The sequence below is a fragment of the Nannospalax galili genome, unplaced genomic scaffold (genome assembly GCF_000622305.1).
Source record: "Nannospalax galili isolate Female #2095 unplaced genomic scaffold, S.galili_v1.0 scaffold207, whole genome shotgun sequence".
In the NCBI taxonomy this organism is placed as follows: Eukaryota; Metazoa; Chordata; class Mammalia; order Rodentia; family Spalacidae; genus Nannospalax; species Nannospalax galili.
The window spans coordinates 7,768,501-7,788,178 of NW_008358517.1; the positions used below are offsets into that span (position 1 = coordinate 7,768,501).

At 38.3% G+C, this 19,678-nt stretch overlaps 1 protein-coding gene across 1 annotated transcript in view; it reads left to right on the forward strand.

Annotated features, from left to right (window-relative positions):
- Positions 1-19,678, forward strand: part of Dnah5 (dynein axonemal heavy chain 5) — a 410,943-nt gene that overhangs the window by 361,684 nt on the left and 29,581 nt on the right. Inside the window, exons 66-70 of the mRNA XM_029557990.1 lie at positions 2,240-2,483; positions 3,967-4,081; positions 4,559-4,749; positions 12,535-12,656; positions 14,728-14,877. Coding sequence (XP_029413850.1) covers positions 2,240-2,483; positions 3,967-4,081; positions 4,559-4,749; positions 12,535-12,656; positions 14,728-14,877 — 822 coding nt within the window. The remainder of the gene's footprint in view (positions 1-2,239; positions 2,484-3,966; positions 4,082-4,558; positions 4,750-12,534; positions 12,657-14,727; positions 14,878-19,678) is intronic.

Below are 19,678 nucleotides of genomic sequence, written 5' to 3' on the forward strand. Positions count from 1 at the left end.
TTTTTTTCAGTGAGAAGATCAAAGTCAGAACCTTGCATGTACCGGGGAAGTGCTCCCCAAGCTGAGTTATCAGTATATCAACAGTGATCAAAACAAGGGCCCTCTATATAGTCTGGCTATGGGTGTCTCTTCGCACACTCATAGGACAAATACTAGAAATGAAGAATTGCATTATCCACCAAATTGAAGGACCTTGAACAATGGTTATAAGGCAGTTTGCTAGGTCTGGTTTCTCCTTTCTTCTGAGACTTGTGTGAGCATTGGATCATAACAGACAAATCACACCATCATGTACTTAAGGAGTCCCATTATGGTATCTGACTTCATATGAGTCATCACTGTAGATTTCTGGTTCTTTTAGTAGGGAGTACACGCTGGTGACCTACTTGGCATCTCCTGAGTGTCCACTTGAGAACTGAACATCTCATGCTGCCCTAGGACTCTGAGCAGTGCACAACATGCTCCGAGTCATTCTCAGAACTGCTGGGAAGGCTTTACTGTAACTTTACTTTTGAACTCATATTTAACGCTTTTTTTTTTTTATCAAATTGTAATCACATACCCTTACACTGAGGTAGGGTAGTGCCATTGTTAATGAGCACTGTATTTAGAAAACTTTTCGAGTAAACTTAAGAATTCATGTTTCTTTCACAAACTACAAACATTTATTGACTTATTGTCCTTTCAATTAAATATTTTTATTTTATTTTTATTTTATGTGTATAAGTGTTTTACCTGCATGTATATAAGTACATGTGCACAGGCAATGCCCACAGAGGCCAGAAGAGGGCGTTGGATCCCCTGGAACTGGAGTTTTGGATTGTTGTTAGTGGATGTTAGTAACTGAACCGTGTCCTCCATTAGAGCAGTCAGTGCCCTTAACCACTGGCCATCTTTCCCGCCCCAAGAAGACAGGCATCCTTTCTAATGTTCATCCTTTTCTTGAATATCAGTGTTGGAGTCTCCAGCTTAACTACTTCACCCTCCTACACAGTTTGACTTGGCGTCAGAGTCTTTTCTTTATTGTCCTTTAGCTTCTGGGCTTCATAATACTGTGACCTGGCTGAGTTTCACCTTTGTTTCTTCCTTTCTCCTCTTCCAAGCATCCAAGGGAAGAAAGAGCAGCCATCAATAATATTCCTAAGGTTTGCTCTCCTTCTGAATTATAAAATGGTTTGGAGAAGAATTATCAGACTACTACTTTATTTTTGAGTCAGGGTGTCAAATGTCACAAGTTGGCCTCAAACTCACTATATAACTGAAGATGACCTTGAAAATCTGATTCTCTGCCTCCACCAGATACATGCGTGTATCACCATGTCCGGTTCAGGTAGTGATACAGTTTGAACTCAGGACTTCCTGTGTGTTAGGTAAACACTTTCCCCATTGAGCTATGTCCCCCAGTTGTATACATTTTGGAGAGAACAGTACCTTTTCAGGCAAGGAGAAGCTTTGAGACAAATTCTTGCTATGTAGTCTAGGCTGACCTAGAACTCAAAATTCCCTTGCCTCAATCTCCTGAGTGCTGAGATGACAAGAATGTAACACCATGACTGAATGTTAAGGTTTTTGATTTAAATGCAACTGTAGCAGTGGCTTAGCTTACTTGCCAATTTTAGAGAGCTGCTTTTTAGAGAAGTGAATCTTATTTCAACTGACAAATTTTAAATAACATTAAAACATCTGAACTCTTTTAAAGATACTAAAAAGAAGCAATTATATTTAATTAGGTATTGCATATTTATCTTCAAATATATTTTAACTTTAAAATAAGATTATATATATATATATATATATATATATATTTTGTCTTTTTGAGACAGAGTCTTTCTGTAGTCCCAGTTGACCTGAACTCATTATGTAGACCAGGCTGGCCTTGAACTCACAAAGATCCACCTGCCTCTGCCTCCCAAGTGCTGAGATTAAAGGCGTGTGCCACCATGCCTGGCAAGATTATATTTTTATATAATTATAAAATTACAGAAATGACTTGACTTAAAAAATCAGTGATAATGAGGATATTGCTAACATATTTTTAGCGCATGTGATGTTGTTTTCTATCCATTCTTTCTTCCATCAATTCTCCACTCCTTTTTTGATGTCCGTGTGTGTTGCAGCCAAGAATAGTAAATACAGGACAGTACCAGTGCTTGAGAAAGCCAGGTAGGTTCAGTTTTTAAGGAATGTCCCAAAAATAGAGGATCACTTAGGAAGAAAATATATTCATGCCAATTAACAGGAATTGGAGAAAGAACGAACTCATCTTATGGAGGATGTGACTGCGAACAAAAGGAGGATGAAGGAGCTGGAGGATAATTTGCTTTACCGCCTGACGAGTACTCAGGGGTCCCTGGTGGAAGATGAAAGTCTCATTATTGTTCTGAGTAACACCAAAAAGACGGCTGAGGAGGTGACACAGAAGCTGGAAATTTCTGCTGAGACAGAAATTCAAATTAACTCAGCCCGGGAGGAATACCGGCCTGGTGAGTCTGGTAATGAAAGACAAATGTCACAGGAAATGGAGAGAGAAAGAAATAAAGATTAGAGAAACTCATTGAAACGGGGACATCAAACCAATCACTGAGAACATAGGGTGGCCTATGATCTGTGCTGTTTCTTTTGAGAACTTTAATAAATTTGAAGTGAAAAATTATGTAATAGTGTAATATTTCTAGATTCTTGAAGGCTGTGGTAGTTGGAAAATGCTTTAAGATACTCGTGACCTTATTTTAAAATTCTACTTTTATTTTTTATGTGCATGAGTGTTTTGTCTACATCTAAGTGCACCATATGTGCAATGCCTACAGAGGCCAGAAGAGGGCCTTGGATCCCCTGAAATCAGAGTTACAGTTACAGAGTTCACCACGCACGTGTGTGTGTGTGTGTGTGTGTGTGTGTGTGTGCTAGGAACCTAACTAACCTGGGTCCTTCTTCTGCAAAAGCAGTCAGTGCTCTTGACTGCTGAGCCATCCCTCTGGCTCCTAAACTTATTTTAAAATGAGAGATTTGAAAAATACTACTCCAAATTAGTGACATCTGAGGAATTAGTGTGCCACTGTGAACAGTTCATTAGTTCTTTATCACTTAGCAACAAATGCATCAGTATTTTGTTTATACTCTTTGCATAAGGAAGTTTCTCTCTGGTGTTCTTTAACTACATATTTGAAAATAGATGTTCATTGGTTATTTAAGGAATCTAAAATAAATATTCAGTTGACTATCTTTAGTGATATACCATTTTCCTGAAAAAAGAATTTAAGTCATATCATCTCCTGTGGAGAGTCAGGAGTATCAGTTTTGAGATGCCTTGTTTTGTAAACTTGAGGCCAAAGTTATGCACGAATTCTCAGGAGCTTCAGGATAAGGCTCTGTATGACTGACTATATCATTTGCTACATGTTAAATATGAAAACTTTAAAATTCCTTTGTTTTTCTATCTATGGTAAGACATGGTACAGAATATTTATAAGGGGCATAGTGGTTCTAAAATGACAAGTACTAGCTTAGTTTCACAGGAGCCATCTGATAAATAAAAATAGCGAAAATACTTGTGTAAAGCTTATACATAAGAATTAAATATGCTGGGGGCTGGAGAGATGGCTCAGCAGATAAAAACACTATTTATGCAGAAGATCCAGGTTCGAATCACAGCTCCCACATGGCAGCTAACAACTGTCCGTAAATCCAGTTCCAGGGGATCTGACAGCCTCTTCTGACCTCCATGGGCATTGCACGACATGGGTGCACTTACCGATGTGCAGGCAACACACGAATACACATAAAATAAAAATAAAAAATAAAAAAGAAATATGCTAATAGAAGGGCATCACTCTAGATCCTCGTGTATGAGCAGTTACTGATGGAAAACAAAGGCTGTGTTCACTAGCAGTTTAGGGTGGTGTATTTGCACGGCTTACTTATTTTCTGCTCTCTGACCGTGTGCAGTCTTGTTCTTTTGTCTTTCAGTTGCTACTCGGGGCAGCATCCTTTACTTCCTCATCACTGAGATGCGCTTGGTTAACGAGATGTATCAGACTTCGCTCCGCCAGTTTCTGGGCTTGTTTGACCTTTCCTTGACCAGGTACATCGGGGTGTACCAGACAGAATTCTTGATGTGTCTGAGAACGATGATGTCAGGAGTTTCCTTGTTCTTTGTTAGTCAGTGTTTTCCTTCCCTAAACTGAACATTAGCATAATTACCGCCAGGTTAACAAATCATTCTGATTTGTCATCTTATGCCCAGCGAAAGCTAAGCTGACCATTCACCCATTCATTTCATTCCTTTGGTTTCACGTGTTCTGCTAAACAAGAAAATCTCTGAGACATTGTTGTGAGTGGAAATGCCCTGAGGGTAAAATTGATTTAGACCACAGTGAGGAATTCTGTTGTTATTTCATGTTGAGAGAATGCTTGTTATTTTAGATTTAGGAGGCTTCTTTTGATGTTTAAAAATAAGAACTGGTCCTTCAAAGTTACCTTTTCCTCATTAGAGATGCTGTTTTATAGACAATTGCAAAGGGCTGGGAGATAAGCCTGTCTTAAAAGGTTTCTTCCTCAGATCTGTTAAGAGTCCAATTACAAGCAAGAGGATTGCTAATATCACTGACCACATGACCTATGAGGTTTTCAAGTATGCTGTCCGAGGCTTATATGAAGAACACAAATTTCTGTTCACTTTGTTGCTAACCCTAAAGATTGACATCCAGAGGAACCGAGTCAAGCATGAAGAGTTTCTCACCCTTATTAAAGGTCAGTAGAAAGTACTATGTGCAGTACGGCTGTCAGGATTATTGTGAAGGATTTGTGGCATTTTATTTTATTTTTCAGTCATAATAGATTCCCTGAATTTCATTTACAATGTATCTGTGTGAGGTATTTTATCTGCTCATTTATTGAATAGTGAATATTTATTGAAGGTCTACGTGTCTCAGGGAATGGAACAGACATTTCAGTCTGTGTAGAGTGCCTGTGTTTCTGGGGAATGTAACAAATAAGTAAAATATGTATTACATTTGAAGCTAGTAAACACTATGGTAAGAACCACAGGAAAGTGGTGTCTTAGTTACTTTTTTGTTGTTCTGATAAAATACCCTGACAAAAACAACTTAAGGGAGAAAGGGTTTATTTTGGGTCAAAGTTCCAGCTACACTTAACATGGTGGGACATCAAGGCAGAAGAAACTTGAAGCTGATTGTCACATCGCATCCAAAGTCAGGATGTAGGGAGCAGTGAATGCCTGTGCTCAGCTGGCTTTCTTCTTTTTATACAGTCCAGGACCTACATTCTGCCTGCTTTTAGCGTGAGTCTTCACACCTCAATTAACCTAAGCAACATATAATCTCTTGCAGGCATGCTCAAAGGTTAAGTAATCATTTATAGGTATCTCTGGAGGTTTGTCTCTTAGTGTCCTAGATGGCTCCAGATCCTGTCAAGTTGATGACACTAACCATCATAGAAGGGCCTGAGGAAGGTGGGGAATTATATAAGGTATAAGTGCCATTTAACACTTCAAATGAGGTATTTACTTGGTTCTGCAGTAGAGTAGAACTTCCTCAGAGATTGGCAGTTGATCAAAGTTAAGGGACAGTGGCTATATGAAGATTTAGAGGAAGAGTGTCAAAGGCAGGGGAGATAACATAAAGACTTTCAATGGGAGTAGGTGTGATGTGATGGAGACATAGCCAAGTGACCAGAGGCTCACTATGTAGCTCGTCACATCCATTATTTATTTTACATCTATTAAAGCACTGGTCACAGGTAGATCCTTTAGGTTAATGGAATATACAGATGAGTGAAAGACTGAGAGGGATACTGATTGGTCATCAGTATTGGTTTTTGGTCATTGGTTTTATTTTTTAAAGATTTATTTTTATTTTTAATTATGTATATATGTATGTGTCTCTGTGTGGGTTTGTGCATGTATGAAGTGCTCTTGGAGGCCAGAGCCATTGAATTCCCCTTGGAACTGGAGTTTCAGGTAGTTGTGAGCTGCCAGACATGGGTCCTAGGAACTAAACTTGGTTGGAAAGATTCTAAGAGCCAGAAGTAGTAAAGGACTTCCTTGTCACAGTGTCACCACAGGGCTGTTTCACACATGAACTTGCAGCACAAGACCTGCACAAGATCAATCTAGTCAAACGGTTATTATTGATCGTTATGACTATTGTGAATAGGATTGCTTACTTGGTTACTTTCTCAGCAGGTTTCTCACTGGTAGGTAGAAGACTTCTGATTTTCCAGGGCTGGTTTCTACTGAAAGTGTTGATCAGTTCTAAGAATATTCTGGTAGTCTTCATGGCAGTCTTGAAATATGGATAATGTGAACCATCACTTGCTATTTGTATCAGTTTTATTTCTTTCCTTGTCTTATTGCTCAAGCTGAGACTTCAAACACTATGTAGAACAAGAACAGATAAATTAGATAGCCTTTTCTTGGTCCTGATGTAGTAGAAATGTTTTGAGTTGTTTTCCATTTAGTATAATGCTGGCTATAAATCTGTTTTCTCTCTTTATTATTCTACCTTCTTTATTATGCTGGGGTCTGTTCTTTCTGTCTCTAGCTTCTTCAGGGACTTTCTCATGAAAGGATGTTCATCTTTTTCCAAGGCCTTTTTAAAACATCTATTGAAACAATCATGTGATTTCTGTTCTTGCATCTATTTATGTGATGAATTACACGTTATTGATTTGCATGTATTCAGCCAGACTTGCATCCATGGAATGAAGCCAAGTTGATTGTGGTGAGTGGTATTTTTCATGTATTCTTCAATTTGGTTTTCAGTATTTCATTAAAAATTTTCATACATATTCACGGAGATTGGCTTATAATTTTCTTTCTTTGTCCTTACCTGTCTTTGAAATGAGGGTTATACTAACTTCATAGAGAGAGGTTGGTAGCATTTTCCCCTGTTATTTTATGAATTATTTTGAGCAGTGTTGATGTTGGTTCTCCAAAGGTCTTGTAGAATTCAGCAGCAAATCAGTCTGGGCCTGGGCTTCTTCAGCTCTGGGGCTTTTGTTATAGCTTCATATGTCAAAATTTTTGTCTGCCAGTCTGTGCGTGAGTTGTTTGTGCATGCATGCATGCATGTGTGTGTGTGTGTGTGTGTACACAGCACATGTATGTGTGCCTGTGTATGCACCTTACAATGTGGTCCCGCATTGCAAGGAACCTACATTTTATGTCCTCACCCCTCTGCTGGTTTTTCACATAACTAGCTTTGAAAATTGATTTTCTTAGTTTGTAAGTAGCTTCTAAGCAGCTTTATAATTATAAACATTCATATTTTAGACATTTTAATGCATATTGTCAGAAAATTTACTCTGGTATGAATGAAAAATCATTAACAAAGCAAAAAGCAGGTGTTTTACTTTCTGTATGGTTTTTAGAGGAAACTGCATGACACAGCTCATAGCCACCGTGTGTGTGTGTGTGTGTGTGTGTGTGTGTGTGTGTCAGAGGACAGCTTTCAGGAGTCTGTTCTTTCCTTCTAAGCACTGTGGGTTCTGAGGTTGCTTGCTCTATTGCTGCTTCATTTTTACTGCTCATTACAGATCTGTTTGTTTATATCCTCTTTAATTTGATGGGTCATATGCGTCTAGAAACGCACCCGTTTCTTTTATGTTTTTCAATTTACTGGAATGTGACTTTTCAATGTATGCCCTAATGATCTTTTGAATTTCATTGGCATCTGTTTTAATGTCTCCCTTTGCATCTCTAACTTTATTAATTTGCTCTTTCTTTTTCCTTTGGTAGTACTGGCTAAGGGTTTCCTTCTTTGTCAATGTTGCTTATTTTAAAAAAATCTCTTTGCTTCATTGATTCTTTGAATTGTTTGATTTCCATTTCGTTGGTTTATGCTCTGGTCTTAATTATATTTTTTTTACATATTGATTTGAGATTTGTCATGTTTTTTTCCTAGAACCTGGATGTGCACCTTGCAGAGCTGTTTTGTGTCTGACAGGTTTTGATATTGTATTTTCATTTTCATTCAGTTCTAGAAATATTTAAAATTCCTTCCTAATTTGTTAGATCACATTAACCATTCAATAGTATGTTGTTCAGTCTTCATTAATTTATGTATTTCTTATAGTTTCTCTAGCTATTGATTCCTGGTTTTATTCCATTGTGATAGGATAGAATACAAGGAATTATTTCAACTTTTTTATTTGTTAAGACTTACATTGTGTCATAAAATGTGGTCAGTTTTAGTAGAAAAATTCTGTGGTATACTCAGACGAATGCACATTCTGAAGTATTCAGGTGGAACATTTTATAGATGTCTGTTGAGTCTATTTGCTCTATAATGCCACTTAAATCATGTTTCTTTCTTGATATTTTTTTTTGTCTGGATGATAATACTGGTGAGAGGGGATATGGCAGTCACCCACTATTACTGTGTTGAGGGAGGTCAGTCTATACTTTTACATTGATTACTGTGTATTTTATGAAATTGGGTACAACGATGTTCTGTGTATGTAATGTCTACACTTGTTATGTGTTCTCGATGGATTGATTGTTCTCTTAATCAATAGGAAATGAACATCCTTATCTCTTCTAATTAATTTTTGTTTGAAGTGTAACACTTTTTCAGGTGTTAGACTATTGACACTGACTTTCTAGTTCCACTTGCTTGGAATGCCTTTTTTCATACATTTAAAAAGATTTATTTCTATTTTAAATTATGTGTATGCACGTGTGTCTTTGTGTAGTATGTGCATGTGGGTGGAGTGCACACAGAGGCCAGAAGATGGCGACAGATCCCCTCGGACTGGAGTTACAGGTATTTGTGAGTCACCTGAAGTAGGTGCTGAGAATTAAACCTGGGTCTTCTGCAAGAGCAGTGTGTGCTCTCAAACTCTGAGGCATCTCTACAGTCTGTTTTCACATTCTTTTCCTTAAGGCTGTATTTGTCTTTTCTGTGAGGTGCTTTTCTTGCAGACAATAAGTAGATCAGTCCTGTTTTGGTTTTTTTGAATCCAACTTGCTAGTCTGTAACTTTTGGTTGGAAAGTTGAGACCATTGACATTCAGAGTTACTACTTAAAGATGATTAATTACTGCCACTGGCTGTCTTCATAATGTCTGATATTTGCCTCATTTGCTTATTTTCTGTGCTGGGGGAAGTTTATTATTTCCTGTGATCTCAAGGATATGTTTTTTTCTCTTTAGTGTGTAGGATTCTCAAGTGTCTTCTGTAGTGTTTGCTTAGTAGTCATAAATTGCTTTAGTTTGTGTTTATCGTGGAAACAGTTGTGAAGTACAACTTTGTTGGATAAAATAATTTGGATTGTGGGGGGCTGGAGAGATGGCTCAACAGTCAAGAGCACTGGCTGCTCTTGTAAAAGACCCACTTTTGAGTCCCAGCACCTACATGGCAGGTAACAACCATCCATAACTCCAGTTCCAGGGGAATTTGATGCCCTCTTCTGACCTCTGTGGTCATTGCATGACATGGGTGCACATACACACATGCAGGCAATATACTCATACACATAGACAATAACAATAAATAAAAATTAAAAAAAATAATTTGGGTTGGCAGCCATCATCGTTTGGAGCTTAGACTATATTATTCCATGGCCTCTTAGATTTTAGGGTTTCTGTTAATAAATCTGCTGTTATTCTGACGGATTTGACTTGTTTTTTCACTCTTACTACTTTCAATATTTTTTCTTTGTTCTACATACTTGTTGTTTTAGCTATAATGTGATTTTGAATGTTCTTATCTGGTCTTGTCAGTTTGGTATTCTAAATGACTCCTGACTCTGAATGGCTGACCTAGGTTGCTTTCTGTTGCTATGACAAATACCATGACCAAAAGCAACTTGTAGAGGAGGGTTTATCTGGCTTACAGGTCCATTATCAATGGAAGCCAAAGTAGGAACTCAAGGCAGGAACCTGGAGGGAGGAACTGAAGCCGAGACCATGGAAAAACACTGCTTTACTGGCTTCCTTCCCTGAAGATCTTAAGGGAAGATCTATCTTAAACAGCCCAGGCCCACTTGCCTAGGGATGGCCTAGTGAGCTGGGCCCTCCTACATTAATTAGAAATTGGGAGAATGCCTCACAGATATGGCCGCAGACCAAGATGATCTGGAAGATTCGTCAGTTGAGCTTCCCTCTTCCCAGATGACTCTAGGTTTGTGTCAAATTGACTGCAGAAGCTACCTATGACAGTGACCATCTCGTTTCCTAGATTTGGGAAAATATTTGCTATGACTATTGAATATAGTTTCAGACAAAGATTTCAAAAGAACAATGAAAAGAATGCTCAGCTAAATTAGAGGGGACAGGAATTAACTCTATAACTGATTCAAAGAAAATAAAAATAACAGAATGAACTAAGGACATTTATGTAGGATTAACACCTTTATAAAAGGCTCAAGAGAGACCCCTCACACACTCTACCATGTGGGGTTGCACTGATAATAAAGATCTCTTTGAACCAGGAAGAGGTAGGGCCTCACCAGACACCAACTCTGCTGATGTCATGATCTTAGAGTCCCCCTATTCTAGAACTGTGAATATGAATTTCTGTCATTTCTAACAATTCTTCTACCTGGCTAACAGTGTTCTATTATAGCACCACATAGACTGGGACAAAAAGCAGCAGTGTTCTGTTACTGGCCATTTATTCATCTGTAAGATGACAGAGGGTCAGCTTGGGTGATGTTCTAATTTTTTTTAGCTTTGACACTTTATTATTGCATGGAATGACTTGTGTACTCATTCATTATATATTTGCATCATTTTTGAAAACAAGTATTAGGATAAAAACCTGTACTTACTTCCCCTCCAGAGCAAGAGTTTGAAGAATGAAGAGAATAATGTAATTCTCAATAATCTCAGAATTTTTGCTAAAATTATTTCTTTCTTGGCTGTTCACTCAAGAGTCTGTTTAGTGTGCTGCCATGTTATCAAAAAGTAGTTCTTTCTTCCAATATTCAATCGTTCATTGAGCTCCATTGTGCATTTTTGGAACAGAAAAGATACAACACAAATGTCCTCTAGTAAACACTGAATGATGCTTTGACCTACATAAGGCACTCTTTCCTTTAAGAAAAAAGCCATTTTCTAACCCCTTGGCAAGTACATCATCATCATCATTATTATTATTATTATTATTATGATTGCTGGAAAGTGGGTACTTGTCAGGGAAATTGGTGCACCATTTATTCAACACAATATCGTGTCATTAGGTCTTTAGTGTCTCCCTGGAGGTAAATGGTCTGTTTTCACTTTATGAGCTAACATTTCTATCGAAATGACTTTAAGGTCCCATTTACTTTGTTATAAATATACTAAGATCGATTTGGTAAAAGGATACAATTTAGTGGTGCACATGGTGTCCAGATTAAGTAGAAAATGGCTCAATAAATATCTTGGGCATGATTATTTTTTAAAACCTCTGTAAAACAAAGAATTTCAAAGGTGGCCAACTGGATTGGTCATCCTTTTAAGAAGAAAGTTTAGAACATTTTTCCCTGAAATATTTTAATGGATGTCATTTATTAAACAGCATGCTTGATCATTTGGAATAGTCCTTAGTACTTTCTTGACTTAAAATATGATTTTTACCTACTGAGATTATTTTTGAAATGGCAGCAATATTATTTACACTTTTCTAAGATTATTTTATCTCTCTCTGTGTGTGTGTGTGTGTGTGTGTGTTCACATGAGTGTGGTGCTTGTGTAGGGCAGAAGAGGGCATCAGATCCTTTGGAGCTGGAGTCACAGGTAGTTGTAAGTCACTCGATATGGGTTTTGGAATTTGAACTTGGGTCCTCTGGAAGATCAGGAAGTGTTCTTAACAACTGAGCCATCTCTCCAGCCCAGCAATAATATTTTTAAGGTGTCATTTATCATTTGGTGGTGAAAGTTATGAATTATATGAGCTCTGGTCAGTTATCATCCAAAAGGCAGGAGTCTGTATGAAATGGAAAATTTTTGTTATTGTTATATTACCAAATATAAGTGATGTGACACAGCCCCTAGGATGTGATCAAAGTATACTTAGATTGTTTATAGAAGAGAACCCTTCAAATAAATCTAGTGGTACTGAAATTTGTAGATACATTCTATATTTAAAATTAGCTTATGCCGGTATGGGGCCAGTCTTAAAACTGTAAAGAACTGCTCATTTAGTGACCCTGACACATCCTCAGGCCTGTGAATGGTTTACACCCCTATATCATGACACTCAGATTATAATTCCCATTTTAAAATGTGGAAAGAGAGGCCTAGGCAGATACGATGGCTTGTTGGAGCTCCTGGCCAGGTCAAATTAGGTTAGAATCTAGCCCCTGCCTGTCCCCAAAGCTTCACTGTTGATTATGACATCTGTTTTTCTATAATAGTCTATTTACTTATTCAGTTTTAAAGCATGTTCCTCTCTATGATTTATATCTCTGTACTTAACAAATGTCAAGGTACTCAGTAATTGGAATTAAGACACTTTAAACAAAACATTTACTAAATAGATTATTTTACAAGAAAGACAATTGTAACAACTTTACATGTTTAATTTTAAAGGTGGTGCCTCATTGGATCTTAAAGCCTGTCCTCCTAAACCATCAAAATGGATCCCGGACATGACTTGGCTGAATTTGGTGGAACTTAGCAAACTTAGACAGTTTTCAGACATCCTTGACCAGGTGACTTGTTTTTGAATATGCCTAACTAGTGTCCTAGTGAGCAGCTTGTCACTACAGTGTTTGTGGAGGAGAGATGTGCTTCCCATTTCCTCCCTTAGAAGGTATGGCCTATGCTTGGCCAGCTCCCAGCTCATCCACACTCTGATAAAGCAGAGGTGCCCACTGAACACTGCCTGTGATGGAAGAAGAGTGCCTAGGAAGTTGAATTGATATCATCTTGGTCCACGAATCAGTATCACCAAATGAAGACATATAGATAGGAAGATCGATGGATTCGATTAGTTTGCATGCATAACTGAATGCTTATGTTCCTTTTAGAGATTAAATGGAAGACATATGAACAGTCTTCCTACTAAATGACTTTTCTTGCCTTTTGTCCTTCTCCTTTCTCTTCCTCTCTAGCTTCTTCCAGTTACATCTTAGTCAGACAGCTCTGAACTTGTCCTTTACCTTTAGAACCACTGTCCTTTAAGACTCATTAAGTTCCCACTGATTAGCATATGTGCTGGGATAGTGGAAGTTGAATATAGACAGCTAATTTAGGATGAGGCAGGAAGGATGTTATTAAATATTTGGTGATCATAGAGAAGAGAGATTGATGGCAAGTTTGGATTTTCTTTTCTTTCTGTTTTTTTTTGTTTTTATTTTGACCAAGTATTATGAGCTTATTTTTTTACTTTGACAGTTCAAGTTCACCAGATGCTTAAATTCTGCTTGTATTTTTATATTTTGGTTTACAACTGGTGATGCTTGCTGTTTATAACATGAAGTTGAGGTGCAATCTATTATTTTAGGTTAAATAATTTATTTTGAGGGATATTACTGAACACTGGTTTATTCTCCCATGAGGAGATCCCAGGAATATTTCCTGAATCATCATGGGCAGAGACTGCGGCCTCTGGAGAGTATGTCATATGTGTGAAATCCCACCACTTTATATAGCCTTTCATGATTGAAGCAGATTAATTTTTATTCTTAGACATGTACATGGGACCATTCTTCCTCTAATTAGTCTAAGATATATATTTGAGGCTTTCATCAAAGGGATTATTTATCAGATGGTATATAATTCTATTAATTCAAAGATTTTATTTATTTATTTATTTATTTATTTATTTTTGAAGCAGGGTCTCCCTGTAGCCCCAGCTGTCCTGGATCTCACTATGTAGACTAGACTGGCCTTGAACTCACAGAGAACCACCTGCTTCTGTCTCCAAAGTGCTGGGACCACAGGCGTGCACTACCATGTCCGGCTAAAGATATTTATTTAAAAAAAAACAACAACAACTTTGAGACAGGGTTTCACTATGCACCATTGACTAGCCTGGAACTCACTTTGTAGACCAGTCACAGAGATCTGCCTTTCTCTGTCTCCAAAGTACTGGGATTAAAGGTGTGAACTCTCATGCGTGACCTTTGTTTCAAGTTTTTGATATGCCTGCCTTTGTAAGGCTTGTCTTCACTGGTTTCAGAGCTCTGAAGGGTAATGTACTATGGATCTCTTTACCAATTGGCTACAGGTAGCAGATGTCTGACCATCCATTTGGTGGTGATATTAAATGTCATATCTAAATGTACTTTAGATCAATAGAATATTGACCTTAATACTGTTTATTCAATAATAAATATGTATTAAATGTTTTCCTTTGTGTCACGAGTAGTCCTAGAAAATGAGGAAACATGAATGAATATGGTTTGGTTCCTGATTATAAGAGGATTTTGTGCAGCAAATCAGACTTCCTTGAAATAATGAAAATGGGTCTCTATTGATTCTTTACTCTCTCTAGATTTGTTACTATAAAGGCAGAGATGAAATCAAATATCATAGGACCCTTCCTACGTTGGAAGCCAACTGTAGACTAGTGTTAATATAGACTGATTTTTAGAGCAAGTGATATTTGATCTTAGACAATCAGGCATTTTGGCACTAGGCTATAAAGTTTAAAAATAGTGAAATGCTATAGCTCACACTTGTCTAGAATGTTCAGAAAGTTTGATGGAAAGTGTCTATGAGCTATTACTGAAAGATTTTTGCCTGACATGACACATTTCTTATCCCATGATTTTTTAGATATCAAGAAATGAAAAACTGTGGAAAAATTGGTTTGATAAAGAAAACCCAGAAGAGGAGCCTCTTCCAAATGCCTATGATAAATCCCTTGACTGCTTCAGACGTCTTCTTCTTATTAAGTCCTGGTGTCCCGACAGAACCATTGCCCAGGTAAAGGTCCTATTACAGGGAAACATCAGAGAATGTTCTGAAGGGAAATTCTCTTTAAATGTAAAGAAGTATTGAAATGTTATTAACAATAAGAATTTCCTTGTAGGTTTCTGTTCAATTTTCTAGTAAGACAAATGTGATAAATGGAAATATAAACAAGAAGTAAAGTACTGAGGTGCACACTTGGCTATGTGATTTATTAAATCCTTTTGGTCCATTGGTGTAACAAAAGCAAATGAGAAATCATGATTCTGAGCTTGTCGTGACAGCATCACATAAAGGCAATGTACTGGTCTCATGCATCACTTTTATAATAACTCAAAATTATATGACTGCTCTCTTTTGCTAAGTAATAAATCAGTGTTTTTAAGTAGGAAAACATTAGCGATAAAGCCGTCTAGAGGGAAGGATATGATCTTAAGCCCATGGTCGTTTCCTCAGATATAGTCATAATTCTGGATGCAAAGAAGCAGATTGTTCTAGAACTGTCTGAATCTCACACGTGGTTTAAATGTGCATTACTCCTCCAAAAGATTCATCTTTTTAAGACTTTTAGTATTCTGCTCTGATACCATGAACATTTACTCACTGAAAAACTAGATACAGAGCCTGCTTTCACAATTAAAACGTTAATATTCAGCACAGGTAGACTCATTAAGTGCCTCTGCAGAGAAGCCATGAAGTAGAATATGCTGGACTCTGTAATAGAGAGGGGTGTGTTCCCCTTTATTCTCCAGAAAGTGTTAAAAGCATAGAGTAATGGCCCCCAACTCCACTTAGGTACCACAAAAACCAGGAAAACAGCTAGATATAAAGATTTATTGAGAAAAGAAAAATGAGTTTTGCCACTCGGGGCACTGAGATCACTCTTCTGTTCAGTTTTCACGTTCAAGTTCATTACTTTTATTCTGCCCAAATGAATTGTCAAACAGTTGCATTATTTCAGGTCAGTGTAGAAGGGAAGTCCCAAGTGTAGTAGTTTTTTTTTTATCCTTGGCTCCCTCCCTTCCTTCTTCCCTTCTTTCTTTGCATAGAAAACATTGACTTTCAAAGTTAGAATGAAGGTCTACAAAGCTCCCTGAAATGTTGCCATTCTTATCTGGCTCTGTTATCCCAAAACCTATCACAAGTATGAACATACTGATCATGCTTTGCTCCTTCTTGCCCACTCTGGTCCATCTTCTATATTCTAAATGAAATGGAAAGAACCTTGCCTTTCTCAGCTTTTCAAGTCCTTCAGTGGCTCCCATGACCTGCTCAATAACAATTCCTAAATTAAGGTCTGGAAATATATTATGTCCTCTGGCGTTCTTATTCTCACTTTAGAGTTCTTTTAAAATTTCAAGTCAGCCTACAATGTTGATACATCAGTTCCCATTCCTGGTAAGCAGCCCCAGACCACTACTGCTCTCTGCATTTTGGCTGAGTGTGACTAGCCACATCATCTGCCTGGCTGCAAGAACACTTCACTTTCAGAAAATACCTCATGCTCCATGCACACCACAGAGGGAGGTCAGTAGACATGTGGAAGCTCCTGAGTTCATTTTTTCCCAGCTCAAAGGCTGAGTCTGCCTAATTGTGACCAGATGGAGCAGAATGTTCCTTGGAGTTGGAATCACTTGTGAAAATATGGCACTTTACTTTCATTCATGCCAATGAGGTGTGGTGTTTCTATAGATTGGAAGGCTGTGCAGACAGCCTGGCAGGGCTACACTAAATGAATTGTACTGGATGTCCCCTATTCCCAGGAGATGACTTTCTCTGTTTTTTTTTTTTAATGTTTATTTATTTATATTTATGTGTGTGTGTGCCTGAGTGTGTGTTATGTGTACCACATGAGTGTAGGTGGTCTCAGAAGCTAGGAAATGGTGTTAGATCACTTGGACCTGGAGTTACAGGTAGTTTTGAATTGCCTGCTAAGGGTCCTGGGAATTCAACCTAGGTCCTCTGTGAAAGCACAAAGTGCTCTTAACTACTGAGCTGTCTCTCCAGTCTACCCCTTCTTTTAAACTTGCTCTTTTCTGTTTCGAAATTCCTTCACGTGTCCACTGCATGAAGTACTCATCACGCTGACATTCCTTTTTCTGGGTAGAGCCCACTCACACTCCAAGCTTCAGCGTAAGTGCTTTTGTTAAGCAAGCCTTCTTCTTTGCATTTCTACAAGATTAATTGGTTTTGCAATTGCACGCCACCTGCAGGATGTAAACTCTCCTCACTATTTCTGGGTCATTGGATGCCTAATCCTGAGAAGAAGCAGGATGCTTCTCTGCTTCTCATACCTGTCACACATCTGGGACAGAGGAGGAAATTGTTAAACCAAAATTCATATCTACTGTATAAACGGAATTTGTAGGGATGGAGAGATCTAGTAATGGCTCATATTATGCTCCTGTCAGCCCAGGGAGGTGATTCATGGTGTTGGGTGGAAGTTGAAGTAAATAAGATGATGAAATACACTCTCACACATGCTGTAGTTTCACATCAGAGGCTTATCTAGAATTGCAGAGTATCCTTAAGTTATACACAATTACATCAAAGACTCTACTGCAATCCTCCCTTAGACTTGAAGCCATTTGGGAGAAATGGCTACGACCCTGAGAATGCCTCTTTTTCCCAGGAATAAGAATTACACAGTAGCAATTCGGTCATAATTTCTACTACAAGTAAGATAGCTTTGTCTTTGTTTTTCCAGGAGTTACAAAAGGAGAGCTCCACTTCCCCACAAACTTGGTCACTACCTGTTCAAATAGCTCATGAGCTAATAATAACTTTTGTATTTTTAAGTGCCTGGACAAAAATCACAAGAAGAGTATTTTATGACGTGAAAATCATGAGCATTCAAATTTCACTGTTTGTAGAACTTTTAAAAGATTTCTTTCTTTTTTATTATCAAATAATAATTGTATAGGATTTTATTACATATATACTTTGTAGAATAATGTAATCAGGCTGTTAATAAGTACATAAATATGTCCATTTGTTTACTATCTGTAGCTGTTTCTGTGCTACATGATTGGAATGGCTGAATAGCTGTAACCAAGATCATGTGAGCAGGAGCTTCAATTATTTGCCATGTGGCCCCTGATGCACTGTAGCTTGAAGCTCGTGGCTTTTATGGCAGTATCCATGTTGGGGCCATGTTGGGTTTTATGGTGATATCAACTGTATTGAGCTTCTCACTGACCTGACATAGGAAACACTTGAATCTGGATGAGACACACTATGGAGATACTGTAATGATGGCTGTATCAGTTTCTGAGAAGGAACGGTAGCTGTGGAATGCCCAAGCGCCCAGCCTTTGAAGTGCTTCCTGACTACAGAGCTTATTGCTTCAGTGATTCAAAATTTGTGCATAGAATAGACTTCTGACGATGTCAATGAATATGTTAGATTTTAAAATACCTGCCAGAAGTTGCATAAAGATGTACGGGCGTAGAGACTGGGCTTTCATGCTGGATCTTACCACCTTAGAAAACACAGCAAGCAGTATGAAAATAATCGCATCTTGTGCCTCAAATTCAATTAGAAGGAACTACAACTCTTTAGAACACCTCTCAGCCACTGAAACTAGTACAAGGGCAGATGGTCAGAATGGAGATCCTTTCCATGACTGGAAGGCAGAGGCACTGACTGGTTATTTCATTGCCACTGGCCTAGTCCTGTTAATAAGGAAGGGTGGTGACCAGAAACTTCATGGACCTATGGGAAACCAAGCAAGCTGCTTTCCCCAACGTCACCTAGAGATAGTTTCAAGACAAGAAAACTTGTGTACTCTACTAAATCAGCATGCTTTAATCTTCAACTTGTGATGGACTGGACAGTGTGGTGTGTGGGGGGAGGGGTGGATGGAGGCTTGGAACTTGAGAAGGTGGAAAAAAGACCCATAGCAAAATGTTCTAGTACTTTCTTATGAGTAGCTTTGAGTTTATGGAATGGAAACACTGATCTCTTTTAAAATTATTGTGTAGAGGATGGCTATTTCATAGCATATTTCTTTCAAAAGATGCTATTCACTCTCTTATCCAAGGGATGAAGCTCATTTGGGGGCTATGTATCAAGGAAACCCAAAGCAGAACCACTCTGGATATTCAATGGTCTTTACTCAGTTGTCACTCGTGTCCCCTCTTGTAAAGATAGCAGAGATCTCCAGAGGCCGTGGGATTCCCTTGTCATGGCCACCACCCTTCCAGGCTAAGCTGTAAAGAGAACAAACACTAATGAGGAACGTTGTGCCAGTGTGTAAATTCAGAGACCTGGCTTCACAGTCATTATGAGGATGAAGAGCAAGGGCCAAAGCTGAGGGAAGATAGTGTGATAATGCTGAAATCGAACTCAGGATGCCTTTGTACCAAAGATAACAGTTTAACCAGTCTACTGCTCCTGAGTCCAGGTCTGTCTCAAACCTTACTGAGTCAAGTGGAGCTGTGTCTCAATTCCTCCAGGAGTAGGATTGAGTGGGCTCATTACTGACCCTTGAGAAGGCTAAACTTAATGTTGAGCCTACAGCTGGGTTCTGCTTGTTTTGTGAGCATGATTGGTCTGGGGAATCTCAACTTGAGTTGGGAGAGGACACTGGAATTCCAGGACAGTTTTTTGGCTGGGTGGGGTGAGGTAGAGAGTTCATTTATTTGTGAGGGAGAGAATAGAGAATAGGATTATAATTACAAGACTGTTGAAAAAATAACTAATTCCTTTAGCTTTGCTATAAAAAGGATACTAGAAGCCAGGCATGGTGGCGCACGCCTGTAGCCCCAGCACTTGGGAAGCAGAGGCAGATGGATCTCTGTGAATTCAAGGCCAG